The sequence below is a fragment of the Ranitomeya imitator genome, chromosome 3 (assembly GCF_032444005.1).
Source record: "Ranitomeya imitator isolate aRanImi1 chromosome 3, aRanImi1.pri, whole genome shotgun sequence".
Classification (NCBI taxonomy): Eukaryota; Metazoa; Chordata; class Amphibia; order Anura; family Dendrobatidae; genus Ranitomeya; species Ranitomeya imitator.
Genome location: NC_091284.1, coordinates 84,080,374 through 84,097,999, shown reverse-complemented (window position 1 = coordinate 84,097,999; position 17,626 = coordinate 84,080,374). Strand labels below are relative to the sequence as shown.

The 17,626-nt window shown below is 40.5% G+C and overlaps 2 protein-coding genes across 2 annotated transcripts in view; both read right to left on the bottom strand.

Moving 5' to 3' along the window:
* Positions 1–16,634, bottom strand: part of LOC138672734 (adhesion G-protein coupled receptor G7-like) — a 49,374-nt gene extending 32,740 nt beyond the window's left edge. Inside the window, exons 1-4 of the mRNA XM_069761036.1 lie at positions 16,508–16,634; positions 10,156–10,263; positions 7,215–7,369; positions 124–309 (exon numbers count right to left, since the gene is read on the bottom strand). Of these exons, the coding sequence (XP_069617137.1) occupies positions 124–309; positions 7,215–7,369; positions 10,156–10,263; positions 16,508–16,544 (486 nt within the window). The 5' untranslated portion in view covers positions 16,545–16,634. The remainder of the gene's footprint in view (positions 1–123; positions 310–7,214; positions 7,370–10,155; positions 10,264–16,507) is intronic.
* Positions 16,635–16,825: 191 nt separating this feature from the next.
* The window catches only part of LOC138671558 (adhesion G-protein coupled receptor G7-like), a 52,473-nt gene continuing 51,672 nt past the window's right edge, over positions 16,826–17,626 (bottom strand). The window contains exon 7 of the mRNA XM_069759736.1: positions 16,826–16,925. Coding sequence (XP_069615837.1) covers positions 16,826–16,925 — 100 coding nt within the window. The remainder of the gene's footprint in view (positions 16,926–17,626) is intronic.

Sequence of the window (17,626 nt, the reverse complement as noted above, 5' to 3'; positions counted from 1 at the left end):
TTAAGAAATATATTTACTTAGAAAATTGGTGATGTGTTCATTACTTATTTCACCCTCTGTAGGTTTTCATTTGAGTGATGGGTGATTTCAGAGCTCAACAAGATTACAAAAAATATACAATACCATTAAAACTGCAAAGTTAGTTGTATGGTTGCAGGTACACTGTAATGATGTGATGGAATTAGATGAGGTCTCATTTGAAGTTGTTTGGTTTGAGATTTTCTTCTGGCAGCCAGTTGTATTCCATTCACTCCATTTATAGTCCCAGAAAACACAAGCGTATTGAAGTAGAATATATGATGAATTGACCTATAATAAAATAAATCCAGAGAAAAATAAAGTACATTATTTAAAACAAATGCTATAATCAGAGATTCATGTTTGGTATGCACACCGAATGATCTGGCTTATTAGTATTCAGCTAGTCAAGAGTACAACAGTCATATAATAGACCAAAAATTTCCATCCTTATCTTCGTTGGAAAGCCTAAATATTGTTCTCATTCCCCACGAATTTACTACTAGAAATGGGCTTGATGCAGTTAAAGCTTACAAAGGTAGGGATAGAAAGTTCAACCTTTAAAGTGTGCAGGCAACTCACTATTCTAGAGACAATAAGTTCATACTAGCACAATATAGACAAGAACTGTGCATGATTACATTCCCGTGCACCACCCGGGATAAATGGACGCTCATGACAAGTGATTCCATTATTTAACTGTTTTTAATTAGAGAAGAGAAATTTTGGAATCAATGCTTCCCCAGTTCATTTGAGGCCTAGGTACAGAGAGAGGTGATTTTCTAGTATAAGGTTCCATGTGGAATGTTATCCAACTGTTATCAAAATACCTTTTGTTTTACATGTGTAGAAATAGTAGAAGTCATGTATATAACATTTGCAAAGTGTGCTCTGTGGTGTCTGTCAACTTTTTGCCCGTCTCAACACAAATTAACCTAGAAACCCCTTTCAAAAATATGGTGGAAAACGCCAAATCTCTCCCGATCACAAGAACAAAGAACTTAATGAAAAATGAATGGAAAGGTCATCCACTCCTGTACATATAACAACCAAATGGACATATGTAAATAAATGAACTATAAAATCATGAGACTTTCATATCAAGTCAGGGAGCAGGGAATTCCTCCACCCCTTACCTATGGACTAATAAAGCATTCTGTATTCTGGACAACTATCTAAGTATTTGCCTGCAAGCTATAAGCTATGAAATATGTTTCTCAACCCAACTATAAACATGTTATCTATTACTGCTGCTTTTCAGTGATCTCCTGACCAAGTTCTTCTGAATCTCAGGATTTCAGGGAACAAAAGCTGGGAAATAGTATTAGACTGGGTTCCCTGAGCCCATCAGAAGAGATGGAGGGACTATAGACCCAAATATTATCTATACAGAATGTATCTACATCTATTTTAACTTGCATGTGAATTTTGCTGTAATAAATGCACCCCAGGACATCATTAGTGTGGTCTAATAAGGTATTTGTGAAACATTCCTTAAGAATTTGACCGTTAGCAATGCCTTGTGTCCAATGTCCTCATTCAATGGTTTACACTGGATCCAAAATACTGAACATAAGCATATGTGTATAACCTATGGATGCTTTTAACCCCTTCACAACATATGTCGTATATTTACATCATATGTCTTACCCCGGCCTTTGATGCAGGCTCACACGGTGAGCCGGCAACTTTTCCTGCACATGTATATAAACCACAAGATGGCAGTAAATCCCTGTCATCTATAAAGAAGCCAACCATACATAAAGATAAAAAATAAGAAATTTATTACAGAAAAAATACAAATAATATACAAACATCTAAAAAAAGCTACAAGATATCATCCTAGTTATATCCCATGGGAGGGTGGCGAGGAACACCAAACAAGAATACCATATGATACAGTCTATAATAGTCGACTACCTATTTTACATATACAAGTATAGGTGCACAGAAGCATCCCTAGCTGACACCTCACAATCTGAGATAACGTAACGGCAGTCATATAAACCCTCTTATCTCCCCATGTGTAAATAGGCCTATACTGAAAAATCATACAAAGATATGGCACAAGGGAGAAAGGGTCCAAATAATTACCAATGCAGGTTTTCTACGAAGTGTGTCCTCCCACGTCACAGTCCCAGCGCCCCGACGCGCGTTTCGCCCTGGTTTCTTCCGGGGGCGTGTCCCTACCCAGGTTGAGTGATGTTAAATAATACCCCTAAGCCAATCCCGTGCTGCTGCCCTATCACATGTTACCGCCAATGCAGAGATGTAATGCTCCGAGAATGGCCAAAGTGGCGCATGCGCCGGTCACCTCTACTCCGGATGGAAAAGCACTTCCTGACAACCGCCGGGTGGACCGCAAGCTGGAACGCAAGCGGAAACCACCAATGACGCTGTCCGAAGCGCACGGAGGGGAAGACCCGCGCATGCGCACAGCCAAACCCGGAGTACGCCGGTAATTAACCAGAATGAAGGCCCCACAAAATAATGAAAATAATAATGATAAAGAAGTCGCCACTAGAGTTGTGGATAGGGGTAGGATAGGTACATCATCAGCAAGGGGTTCGAAATAATGGGCAAAAAAAGAAGAAAAATAGTGTATGGACATATATGTGTATAAATAAACTGATGCCTGTGTGAATAATATATAACATCCATTACAGATCCTAAGAAGGACCCTATCTATTTTAAATAAAGTGCATAGTAACAGAAGAGATATCACAGTAAAGTGCCAAATATATTGCACATAGATATCCAACTACAGTGCATGTGATATTAGATCTATATAAAATCTATAGTGAATGAGTAAAAATACATATAAAGTGCATAGTAGACGGATAAATTAATCCATAAAGAAGTGCATAACCATATGGATCCACATATATACCACATTATCCGTGGATCTAAAAATTGCAGTAACCAATATCAGTTACAGAAAATAGAACCGTGCATAGTATACTATGAAGTAAGTGAAGTGAAAAAGTGACTGAAGTATTTTTTATTATTATTAAAAGTCAATATTACAAAGCCCCTATAAAATATTTAAAATAAAAAAAATTTTAAAAATAAAAATTATATACCTATAAAAACCTGGAGGCCTAAACCTTCATATATCAATAAATGATTAACATACACATAGCTTTACATAAAACCCTAATAGGGACATACACCATTCTCAACCCCATCCCATATATATTCTACGATAGTCCTAGACAAATAACAAACGCTTCAAAATTTCATTTCTTGATAGGCCTTCAAACTGGGGACCGACGTGGACGTGGACGTGCTGGACTCTTCTTCCCAACAACACGGAGAAAGAAAATAAATCGTAAGTAATACTATAAATAAACAAACAAAAAAAGAAAATAAGAATAAATCAACAAAACATACGATTAAAATCACCCTAACCCCTAAAAATACCTCTCAAAACAGTAAATATGGAATCAATGATAATATTAGTATTATGTCCCTGACATGTTCCCTGGTCCTTACCTTCAATTCCCTCGTTGTAAGTCCGATGTATACTTTCCCACACGGACATTGTGCGTGATATATCACTCCTTGGGAGCTACAGCTTAGATGTTTGCGGAAGGGTTGCGGCAATCACACTAAGGCTACTAGCTTCCAAAATTTTGATGGATCAAGAGAATATGAAATCCGCAAACATCTAAGCTGTAGCTCCCAAGGAGTGATATATCACGCACAATGTCCGTGTGGGAAAGTATACATCGGACTTACAACGAGGGAATTGAAGGTAAGGACCAGGGAACATGTCAGGGACATCCAAAAAGCCAAAGATTTGAGTAATGATGTACCCTTGAAACCTATTGCCAGGCACTTTAAATCTTTCCATGATAGTAATGCTAGGGGCCTAGTGATTAAGGCCATAGATCAAGTTACTCTGGGTATTCGAGGGGGAGATCTGCCTAAAATTTTGGCGCAGACTGAAAGTAAATGGATTTTCCGCTTAGGTACTCTTAGTCCTAATGGTCTTAATGAAAATCTTGGGTTCTCAGCATTTCTATAATACTAATATTATCATTGATTCCATATTTACTGTTTTGAGAGGTATTTTTAGGGGTTAGGGTGATTTTAATCGTATGTTTTGTTGATTTATTCTTATTTTCTTTTTTTGTTTGTTTATTTATAGTATTACTTACGATTTATTTCCTTTCTCCGTGTTGTTGGGAAGAAGAGTCCAGCACGTCCACGTCCACGTCGGTCCCCAGTTTGAAGGCCTATCAAGAAATGAAATTTTGAAGCGTTTGTTATTTGTCTAGGACTATCGTAGAATATATATGGGATGGGGTTGAGAATGGTGTATGTCCCTATTAGGGTTTTATGTAAAGCTATGTGTATGTTAATCATTTATTGATATATGAAGGTTTAGGCCTCCAGGTTTTTATAGGTATATAATTTTTATTTTTAAAAAATTTTTTATTTTAAATATTTTATAGGGGCTTTGTAATGTTATCTTTTAATAATAATAAAAAATACTTCAGTCACTTTTTCACTTCACTTACTTCATAGTATACAATGCACGGTTCTATTTTCTGTAACTGATATTGGTTACTGCAATTTTTGGATCCACGGATAATGTGGTATATATGTGGATCCATATGGTTATGCACTTCTTTATGGATTAATTTATCCGTCTACTATGCACTTTATATGTATTTTTACTCATTCACTATAGATTTTATATAGATCTAATATCACATGCACTGTAGTGGGATATCTATGTGCAATATATTTGGCACTTTACTGTGATATCTCTTCTGTTACTATGCACTTTATTTAAAATAGATAGGGTCCTTCTTAGGATCTGTAATGGATGTTATATATTATTCACACAGGCATCAGTTTATTTATACACATATATGTCCATACACTATTTTTCTTCTTTTTTTGCCCATTATTTCGAACCCCTTGCTGATGATGTACCTATCCTACCCCTATCCACAACTCTAGTGGCGACTTCTTTATCATTATTATTTTCATTATTTTGTGGGGCCTTCATTCTGGTTAATTACCGGCGTACTCCGGGTTTGTCTGTGCGCATGCGCGGGTCTTCCCCTCCATGCGCTTCGGACAGCGTCATTGGTGGTTTCTGCTTGCGTTCCAGCTTGCGGCCCACCCGGCGGTTGTCAGGAAGTGCTTTTCCATCCGGAGTAGAGGTGACCGGCGCATGCGCCACTTTGGCCATTCTCGGAGCATTACATCTCTGCATTGGCGGTAACATGTGACAGGGCGGCAGCACGGGATTGGTTTAGGGGTATTATTTAACATCACTCAACCTGGGTAGGGACACGCCCCCGGAAGAAGCCAGGGCGAAACGCGCATCGGGGCGCTGGGACTGTGACGTGGGAGGACACACTTCGTAGAAAACCTGCATTGGTAATTATTTGGACCCTTTCTCCCTTGTGCCATATCTTTGTATGATTTTTCAGTATAGGCCTATTTACACATGGGGAGATAAGAGGGTTTATATGACTGCCGTTACGTTACCTCAGATTGTGAGGTGTCAGCTAGGGATGCTTCTGTGCACCTATACTTGTATATGTAAAATAGGTAGTCGACTATTATAGACTGTATCATATGGTATTCTTGTTTGGTGTTCCTCGCCACCCTCCCATGGGATATAACTAGGATGATATCTTGTAGCTTTTTTTAGATGTTTGTATATTATTTGTATTTTTTCTGTAATAAATTTCTTATTTTTTATCTTTATGTATGGTTGGCTTCTTTATAGATGACAGGGATTTACTGCCATCTTGTGGTTTATATACATGCTAGGAAGTACCATTTGTTACTTAGCTGGACCTTTTTGGTTTCACTTTTCCTGCACATGACAGCTAATATAATCAGCCATTATGAACCTTTAACAGCCGCGGGAGGAGCGGGATTTAACATACATGGACAGGGGCGTGCATCATTCCACGCTCCAATTGGCATGCCCATGATGTGATCACAGGGCACTGATGGGTTGTCATGACAGCTGAGGGTCTGCTGTAGACAACCGTGCCGGTCACTATCATGCTCCTGTGAACACCGACTCATGGTCGGCGTTCATAGGAGACCATGATTTCTGCTATGTATAGCACAAGCGATAGAATGATCGCAGCTTCAAGTCCCTTAAATGGACTATTTGAGACAGAAAAAAGTTTAAAAAACACAAAAGTTCAAATCAGCCTCAGTTTGCTTCATTGAAAATAAAACAGTTTTTAAAAATGCACTCATTTGATATTGCTGCATTCAGAAATGACCAATCTAATAAAATATAAAATAAGTTAATCCAAAAGGTGAACAGTGCAGCGAGAAAATCAATACACCAGAATTATGTTTATTTGGACACTGCAACAGTGCACTAAAATGCAATAAGAGGCGATCAAAACATTGTATCTACCCTAAAATGGTATCAGTAAAAATGTGTGCTCAGAGTGGAAAAAAATAAGCCCTTACCCAGTTCCATATCCTGAAAAATGAAACCGCTACTGGTCTCAGAAAATGGAGACAACAGCAAAAAAAAATTTACATACAAGTTTCTGATTTTTTTTTCATCCCTTAAATAAAAAAAAAAGGTATACATGTTTGGTATCTGCGTATTCGTACTGACCTAAAAAATCAGTTAGTTTTACCATGTAATGAACATGGTAAAAAAAAAGCAAAAAACAATTGTGGAATTGCATGTTTTTTTGCCATTTCAACACTCTTGGGATTTTTTCCCGTTATCCTGTACACTATATGGTAGAATGAATGGCATCATTCAAAAGTACAGCTGGGCCAGCAAGAAACTGGCAAATAAAAACCGTTATGGCTCTTGTAGGAAGGGGAGGAAGAAGTGAAAAACGGAAAATGGTCCAGGGGTGAAGGGGTTAAGAAAATGGAACCAAAAGTTATGTTTCAAGATTTTTGTCTAGTGCTGAAGTTCCCTGATTATGAAATGTTAATGTGTTGTAGAGAATAACTACAAGGTACAGGAAATATTCCAAATGTCATTTTAGTAGGTAATTCTCACTAAAAGTAAAAGGCAAATACCCAAGAATAATAACCGTATAGACGGAGTTTGGTTCGCAATTCTCTATGTATTAGATCACAATTTTGGGGTAGTTTATTGAACAAGCCATTGATAAAATGTATAACCCGTATTCACAAACTTATACTTGGAAATAAAGCCAATATCAAAAATGTACCTGCTGATTGAAGCTAAATTGAATGTTAACACTTGCTCCAGAAATACTGGCAGAAATGATCTTCTTTTGAAAACCCAATGTTTTTTTATGCTTTGAAGCAAATAAATTGTCATTCTGATACAGGACAAATCCAACAGTGTCATTATCATTCGTTTCTAAACCAAAAAAAAAAAAAAATAATAATAATACAATATTTGTAATGCTTTGTTGTCCTAGATTAAAATGTTCAGGTTGTATTATTTTGCTAAACATTTACGGTAATCTTGGTGCACTGTGCACTTAACAGCAACCTGTAAATTTAGTTTTATTGTAACTCCAATACTGAAGGCAGATTTATACAAATTCCATTTAGGGGGTTATGAATCAAAATACAAGTGTTACAATCATAGCTACAGACAGAAAGAATTATACAGAAATAGGGAATTTAGAGGTGTGTATTAGAAATATGGAGCTCAGAATACTAAAGATGTATTTGTGTTGAAATATAAGGGACTGTCTATGGTGGCTCAGTGGTTAGCACTGTAGCCTCGCACTGCTGAGGTCCTCCTGGGTTCATATCCCTCCAAGGACGACATCTGCAAGGAGTTTGTATGTTCTCCCTGTGTTTGCGTGGGTTTCCTCCGGGTTCTCCGGTTTCCTCCCTCACTCTACAGACATGCTGATACGGAATGTAGATTGTGAGCCCCGATGGGGACAGTGATGATGTCTGTAAAGCGCTGTACAATTAATGCCGCTATCTATGTAAGCATAATAAATAAAATAAATACATTTGAAAAATATCTTTAACCAGTTCAGAACTGGGTAATTTAACATAATTCCTAACCAAGCACATTTTGGGGTTTTATTATACATGCCCTTTTAACGTCTCTAAAAAAAAATTGGGGGTGGGGAAATCAAAGATTTTTTTGCCTCTTTTATGTGAGGCCTGAGGCTTAATTTTTCAGTAATTTTTATATTACTTTTATTTTGCTTATAAAGAAAGAAAATAAGAAGAAAAAATGAAATATGTGTTTATTTTTCACATTTTTTTCTTAACGACCACAAAAAGACACATTTTAAATTGTGTTCCCCTTTCCGCACAAATTATTTTTCATGTTAGACATTTTTTATGAGGGTGCGGCTAAAAACTGTTTTGTTCTTCTGTTTCCTTGCTTTTTATATATTTTTTTTTTTTATTTACTTTGCTCATCGTGCCCCCCATAAGGTCATATAAGACTTTAAGGGTGGGAAGGGGGTATTTGAACATATTAATACATTTGTTTTATTGATGATTTCCACTGTAACTGGGGCTGGTATGTTAGCCCCAGTTACAGGGGAAAAGGTTTTTTTTCTCTGCACCATAAAACTGACTGGGTTTCCTTTCACACTACACCTAAAGATTGTTTGATTCTAAACTTGGTTCTGCGACTCAGCAGCTTAAAGTTGGCATTCACCAGGGGAGCAAAACTATATGTTTGGCTCAGTTGAATTGCTAAATCAGCCTCTTTTTCAGTCATGACTGATGCTTAGACAGAGAAATGGATCGGCTTAGCTATTGATATGAACATTCCACCAGGATTCTTCACACAAACACAGCTGATTTATTTATTATGCTTTGATTATATAGCATCATCATATTCTTCAGCGCTTTACATTATCACCACTGTCCCAACTGAGGCTCACACTAAGTGGGAGGAAACTCACGCAAACATGGCGAGAACATACAAACTCCTTGCAGATGTTGTATGTATGTTCTCTCCATGTTTGCATGTTCTCGCCATCCTTGCAGATGTTGTCCTTGGTGAGATTTGAACCCAGGACCCCAGTGCTGCAAAGCAACAGTGCTAATCACTGAGCCACCGTGCTGCACATATGTTGTGCTGACATAAGGAAATCTCTCCTGTGTGGATCACGAGCTGGAAGTATAGCAGCCAGGATTAGTGATGAGCGAATATACTCATTGTTCGGGTTTTCCCGAGCACGCTTGGGTGATCTCCGAGTATTTGTGACAGCTCGTAGATTTCGTTTTCCTTGCCGCAGCAACCAGGCAACCCCCACATGTAATCAGGCTGGCTAACAGCCGTAAATCATGTAGCTTTGTCAGCAAAAACTAAATCTCCGAGCAATCATAAATACTCGGAGACCACCCGAGCGTGCTCGGGAAAGCCCAAGCAACGAGTATACTCGCTCAACACTAGCCAGGATCCTTGAAAGATGCTAATATTAAGATTTTGGGGAAATTTTGGTAATTTTATGTATTCTATACACTTAAAGATTATACTTTTTAAACTGCAAATCCACTTTTCAGCTCAGTCATTTGGAATGACATTATCTCGAATAATATGTTGTATACTTTTCTCATTCAGGTAGATTTTTGTAGACAATGTGATAATTTTCTGGCTGAAATTGATGTTTTTTGTTGGTGTTTGAAATCTTTGTGTGCTGTTTTTCCTCTAAATAACAGCCTGGACTTATAAATGCTAACAGTTAGATGGCGTACACTTTGTCTAGGAAATATGAAGAGGTGAAAAGTCATAGTGACACACACTGTCTGATAGATTTAAGCCATCTTGCTTGACGCTAAACACTGTTCTCTTCCTTACGCCAACTCATATTTGGACATATATTTTTGGTTTATATAGGGACACCATAGTCATGGATGTTACAGTTTGTCATCAAGCAGAGGCACATGTGTATATCACATTATATGTGGAAAACAGACACCTAAATTATGTACACACGTGGGGTCTAGGTTTTTTTTTCACATCACATGCACCCATGTTAGGACAGGAGGAGGACATATTTGCCCTCTCTGTAAGCGATGACCCATAGTATTTTACTTTTGCTTTACAATGTTGTAGTGAAGAGTAGGTGCACTGGGAAACTCATGAGAAAAGTAAATGGTGACATAATCAGATGAAGTTTTTTGGGCCAAAATCTCATAATTCTCTTATGTACTTACTTCCTACTGGTTTGACAAAAATCTGTACTTCTGCTGTTTCATTGAGTACAAACATGGAAGTGTCATTATCAACAATGATTCTACTAGACACCAGGTCATCTGTTAACCCTGTACACAGACAAACACAAAAAAATTAAATCATATGAAGCCAAATCCATAGATAAAACATATTCACTATCAATAGTATACACGGAAGATAGGAGGGTGCCACCGAAAAGAGTAAAAGAATATGGCATGCACACAGCTGTAGAATGAGGTGCCGTTGGAAGGGAGTGGAAAACTCCTGGCTCATCAAGTAGAGAAATTTTCACTGCACACTCAAAAGTTTTAATGCAAATTTTATTTAATTATTGATCAACATAGGTGCACGTGGCAGACAAAGTAAAGGCTTTGTAGTGCAGCGGTAGCACCCTATGCAATGATGAGGCAGTGACCCAGCAAAGTTCAAAGCAAAAGTCTTTAATGTTCAACTCACAGCATTACACAGTACACGATATCCTATGGATTCAAGACAGGAACCTTATCCTCCAGGTTGCAGCCGATAAACACGCCAGTCCACCTCCGAGACTAGTTTCCGTGGGCACACAAAAGAAAAAGAGAGGCTGACAGCACTCACTCAATGGGGCGCCCGTTCCATTCCAGGGAACCATCCCGGAATTTATTAAGCCATGGTACAGCAACGTTTCGACCTAGATGTGGTCTTTTATGCTTGAAAAAGACCACATCTAGGTTGAAACGTTGCTGTACCATGGCTTAATAAATTTTTCACTTGGATATAATCACACCCGTTTGGAGCGCTGTTCATCTTCTACACACTGCTTAGTTTCCGTGGGCAACTGCACCGCTGTGTACGCTGTGGGTGTCAGGCCCTTCAGCTCCATTGGCTGTTTAGCTCCACTTGCCTGTGTTGCCTCACACAGGTGGAGCTCTGTAGAGCCTTCTGCACTGTACTCCTCCAAACACCAGACTGACACTGACACTGAAACGGACACACCCAAACCCTATACTGCAGGGTTTTTAACTAGAATCTGTCTCCTTCAGCCACATGGAAAACCAGGCCAGGAATGAAACAGACTCTACCACTACCGTCCTGTAGTCCTTTTAAAAACACAAAAGCCCAGAGCAAGTTTTCTTAAATCTGCCTTTGACAAATAGTTTGCCCAAGACTAACAGTTACTTTTATTCCGCATTGTATTCACAGCAATGCCTGTGACCGCAAAGCACTCCCATGGCCTCAATACGCCTCCATGTACATCCTGGGGGGAACACTCAGCGACCCCTACATGTAACACCAGTCACTGCTTAACATACTCTCTCCGCGACCACACCTTCCTTATTCCTCTAGGCTTTCCTTTTATACGTGTGTTTTTATACCTGCGTCTCTGACTCGGGATATTCGGGTTCTGGGCCCGGAAAAATATTTTCATCCTCTCCTGCCAATACCTCTAGAGACAACCTATCGGGGTTACACTCTCTCCCTAGGTTGGCGACCCCTATGGCAGGTATCCCCGACTCACGATCTTTGGGTTCTACGCCCGGAACAACATTTACCTTGGGAGGGCTGACCCTAGTCTCCCACAGGGACCAGAACAGGAGCTAGTCTCTTCCCAACACAGTCCCATATGGAAGGGTCTTCACCACTCCCACCACATGTTTAATGTGCCCACATGTAAAAAAAATTAACCTCCGCGGTCGGGTACTCCCAGATTTCCGCATGGATACCCATCACCTCCACTTTCCGTCCTTTGTGGTTGTCCTCTGCCACAAGGGACCGATGGACCAAAGTCACTCTGCTCCCCATGTCCAAGAGAGCCTCTGTTTGGTACCCATTCATGAGTACCTGGCACAGCTGGGGCTCGCTGTCAACGGAACAGAGTGGCTGGGCATACATAGACATATGGTGGGTATACCCGCAGTCCATGGGTTCAGATATCAGGGGGCAGTTGACAGCCACATGTCCAGGTCCTCGACACCACCAACACTTAATAGCTATGGCATGACTATACCTTGGAGCCGCTTTAGGGGAACCTGGACTATTGTCACCCTCACCTCGGGTTACCCCCTCATCACGGGTTTGTTCCTGGGTAGCCCCAATAATGGATTGTGGACTTTTCCCATGCTCCTGTACAATGTCCTGAGTGGCTGTATAAAGGTCAATCCAACTTATCAGCTGGTTCAGAGTGCCCAGGTCCCCTTGCCCTACGAAAGGCTGCCGGGTGACCGGCAGAGCCCTCACCAGTCGGTCGACCACCACCCTCTCTACCATCTGGGCCTGGTTCAAAGTCTCAGGCTGGAGCCATTCCTCCACCAACTGCAATTTGTCATATGCCTGAGACATGGCGGGACGAATTTCTGCAAAGGACCACTGGTATACCCTCTGATCATCCCCTTACCTAGGGGTCTCTTCTTGATACTGCTGATCGCCCCTCACCTTAGGGCTTTCCTCTTTACACTGCTGATTGCCCCTTACCTTAGGGGTCTCATCTTTACACCGCTGATTGCCCCTCACCTTAGGGATCTCCTCTTTACCCTGCTGATGCTCCTGTTACTGCAACTGCAACAGAAGCACCTCTTGCTGCTGCAGCAACTGCAGCGCCTCTTGCTGCTGCTGCTGGAACTGCAGCTCCTGCTGCTGCCACTGCAGCGCCTCTTGCTAATTCCTCTGGAACTGCAGTGCCTCTTGCTGCTGCTGGGTCCAGTAGCTCCTGCTGCTGCCAAATGAGGACCACCTGTTATAAAAGCTCCTCCATTTTCAAGCAGGCTTGAGCTGTAGCAATGCCAGCTTGCTCACTGATATACAGCATGCTTTGGAGAATGCCTCAGTTCTCATTGCCCGCATTCTTTCCACCATATGTAGTGCAGTGGTAGCACCCTATGCAGTGATGAGGCAGTGACCCAGCAAAGTTCAAAGCAAAATTCTCTAAAATGTTCAACTCACAGCATTACATAGTATACGATATACTCTGGATCGCAGCCGGGAAACATATCCTCCAGTTTGCAGCCGATATACATGCCAATCCACCTCCGAGACTAGTTGCCGTGGGTGACTGCACTGCTGTGTATGCTGTGGGTGCCAGTCCCTTCAGCTCCTTCTGTTTGGCTATGCTTTTCTGTGTTGCCTCACACATGTAGAGGCTCTGCAGAGCTCCACCTGTGTGAGGCAACACAGGCAAGTGGAGCCAAACAGCCAAGGGAGCTGAAGGGTCTGGCATCCATAGCATACACATCAGTGCAGTCGCCCTCGGCAACTGGTCTCAGGAGGTGGACTGGCATGTTTATTGGCTGCAATCCGGAGGGAGGTTATGGTTCCCGGCTGCGATCTGGAGGATATAGTGTACTGTGTATTGCTGTGAGTTGAACATTAAAGAGACGTTTGCTTTGAACATTGCTGGTCACTGCCTCATAACTGCACAACATGGATACCGCTGCACTACAGCATATACAATAAAAGTGATTAAAAAAAACATTAAATTATGGTTCAGGGTTTTGTGTTGCATTTGGGTCCTATTTCACACTCCTTACATAACGTTTGCTATCATTTCCAGACCCTTGCTTGCTAATAATGCTGTTCCTGAAGGCTAAGACAGGTTCTCCCTACCTAGTAGCAAATTGGATGGGTCCAAAATCCTCCCTCTCGAAAAGATGTATGGTCTTCACTATGATGAATTTGCCCTTGATCACAAATTTGTAAAAAAAAGTTAAACAGACATCGGCGTATAAAGAGGTCCAATTGGCAGTTTTTGTGCACAAACTCACTCCCAGCTACCCACCATGCAGGGAACTGGAACATAGCCCTTTAATGCATGTAAGAGCCAATACTCAAAGGCCGCATTTTGACAGGGCTGAAAAAGACCATTAAACAACCACCGATCAATTACAGTGCTTACAAACCAATCGGTGCTTATTTAAATGGCCTGTTTATACAAACCGACCTCAATTCTATGAGAACAGAACAATTGTTAATACGATAAACCATTATTTCTTATTTTTAGTGACTCTATAGCGACAGGGTCTGTTCCGCAGGACTGGCGCATAGCAAATGTGGTGCCAATATTCAAAAAGGGCTCTAAAAGTGAACCTGGAAATTATAGGCCAGTAAGTCTAACCTCTATTGTTGGTAAAATATTTGAAGGGTTTCTGAGGGATGTTATTCTGGATTATCTCAATGAGAATAACTGTTTAACTCCATATCAGCATGGGTTTATGAGAAATCGCTCCTGTCAAACCAATCTAATCAGTTTTTATGAAGAGGTAAGCTATAGACTGGACCAAGGTGAGTCATTGGACGTGGTATATCTCGATTTTTCCAAAGCGTTTGATACCGTGCCGCACAAGAGGTTGGTACACAAAATGAGAATGCTTGGTCTGGGGGAAAATGTGTGTAAATGGGTTAGTAACTGGCTTAGTGATAGAAAGCAGAGGGTGGTTATAAATGGTATAGTCTCTAACTGGGTCGCTGTGACCAGTGGGGTACCGCAGGGGTCAGTATTGGGACCTGTTCTCTTCAACATATTCATTAATGATCTGGTAGAAGGTTTACACAGTAAAATATCGATATTTGCAGATGATACAAAACTATGTAAAGCAGTTAATACAAGAGAAGATAGTATTCTGCTACAGATGGATCTGGATAAGTTGGAAACTTGGGCTGAAAGGTGGCAGATGAGGTTTAACAATGATAAATGTAAGGTTATACACATGGGAAGAGGGAATCAATATCACCATTACACACTGAACGGGAAACCACTGGGTAAATCTGACAGGGAGAAGGACTTGGGGATCCTAGTTAATGATAAACTTACCTGGAGCAGCCAGTGCCAGGCAGCAGCTGCCAAAGCAAACAGGATCATGGGGTGCATTAAAAGAGGTCTGGATACACATGATGAGAGCATTATACTGCCTCTGTACAAATCCCTAGTTAGACCGCACATGGAGTACTGTGTCCAGTTTTGGGCACCGGTGCTCAGGAAGGATATAATGGAACTAGAGAGAGTACAAAGGAGGGCAACAAAATTAATAAAGGGGATGGGAGAACTACAATACCCAGATAGATTAGCGAAATTAGGATTATTTAGTCTAGAAAAAAGACGACTGAGGGGCGATCTAATAACCATGTATAAGTATATAAGGGGACAATACAAATATCTCGCTGAGGATCTGTTTATACCAAGGAAGGTGACGGGCACAAGGGGGCATTCTTTGCGTCTGGAGGAGAGAAGGTTTTTCCACCAACATAGAAGAGGATTCTTTACTGTTAGGGCAGTGAGAATCTGGAATTGCTTGCCTGAGGAGGTGGTGATGGCGAACTCAGTCGAGGGGTTCAAGAGAGGCCTGGATGTCTTCCTGGAGCAGAACAATATTGTATCATACAATTATTAGGTTCTGTAGAAGGACGTAGATCTGGGTATTTATTATGATGGAATATAGGCTGAACTGGATGGACAAATGTCTTTTTTCGGCCTTACTAACTATGTTACTATGTTACTATGATCGTTCTCGGAGCATAGTTTTGTTGGCGAGAATGATTAATTTTAAAGCACCACTCCAGCATTTTTTTTATTGCAGTGATGGAGTGGTGCAACTAATCTCAGTTCCCTGTCCCTAGTATTATACTCACCCACCAGTAGCCATCTTCATCTTTTATCGGCTCCTCTCCAGTCAGTCTTTTGCAGGTTGTCACCTCTCGGATGGTTTCAGTGTTTGCTGGGTGAGCCGTAAGTCACAATTCAATATAAGTCTATGAGAGTCAAAACCTGGCTCTCATAGACTTATTGTATATGGGCAGCTTGTGACTGTTACCTCTGACTTCCGGACACTTAGAAGTTGTTGTCACAACAAGATGGCAGCCTGGGACCAGAATGGCGCCGGGAAGAAGGAAATGCAATTTCTTACTAATTTAAGAAATTAAACACTTCTTCCCCAGAAACCTTAAGAACATTCTAAGTCTATTTGCATTTTTATTATCTTGCTGACTTTCCTGTTCAGTGCAGCTTGCTGTTTGATTTTCTCTTCGCCTTTATTTTGGCAAAATGACAGAATGCTATTACACAGTATTTTATAGCAGTACTTTGATCATATCCAAACATTTCACTTTTTATCCTGTGTCACATGATTAATTTTGTATGACTGCTCTGTAATGATCAAGGCACAATTATCTTTGACTGAAATAAAATTGTCCAAATTGGCTTGCTCTACAGGTTTTTTCAGAAAGGATTAGAGTAACTTGTATTTTTTTATTATTTCCTGGTTATTCTGAGGTCAGTGATCCAGTAAGTGGTGCAATACAGGGATTGACAACTATCTTTAGCCGCATACAGAATTGATAAAGATCTTATTGAGTAATGATTTATACCTCTTAATGACATAAATGAGATTCCATTGAAATTCATTGTAGACAGCTGACGTGTCTCAATCGCAACACTAGGCTGCACCACTGATAACACGGGTCTAGTGTTGTTCACAGAGAGTGCCTCCAGTGTCCTGGTCTGGTGTCATATCTACGATATATGGAACGGGTTCATTTGTTAACCCCTTCTGGAGAAGTGGCCCAAAAGAGGGGGTAACTTTTTTGATAATTTCAACATATAATATATGGAAAAGAGTAGTAGGAGAGACAGAAGTATGTTAAATTCTTGTTCTAATTTCTCCCTACACCATTTATCCTATTCTGTCACCTACCTAACAGTGGAGGTTGGCACCCTAAGGATAGGAAAACGAGAGATGGCGCCCCCACTCCTCGGTGACTCACCCTGAAAAATCCCTTGTTGTCACTATGTGAGAGAAAATAAGAGTTAGAAAAATGGAAAAAGGGGGTTATGTGATGTTATGAAACAGTCTAATTTGATGTCTACGATAGGTATGATGTCTTATTTAGCTAAAAGTCATCAATCTTTGGTTATTGACCCTATTATAGCCCTATTATAAAAAAAAAACAGCTGTAAGTGAGGGTCTCATTCAGACCTAAAGGTGCCTGTGTTTTGAGACGATAGATCCATTTCGTCTCACACTGTAATAGGGCCTGATCAAAGTTTCCCCCTCTTTTTGGTATATTGATCCTATCTATCCCCATAAACTTCAAATCACAGCTCTTGCTGTCATGTTTTGCATTCATATGTCTGGCCAAGGGAGTCTCTCTTTTCAACGCAATGTCCCTCAAGTGTTCTCCTACTCATCTTCTAAATTCGCATATTGTTTTGCCTATATATTGTAGGCCAAAAGGGCAGACTACTCTGTATATTACACCTTTGGTTCGACAATTGATGAAATGGTATATTTGTGATACTCATTTCCAGTGACATTACTGCTGAAGTTTGTTCCTGTTTGTATAACATGGTAATGACACTCAGCTCAAACTCTTATCAGAGTTTGATCAGAGTATCAGCTTAAGGCCCCTTCACATTAAGCGACGCTGCAGCGATACCGACAACGATCCGGATCGCTGCAGCGTCGCTGTTTGGTCGCTGGAGAGCTG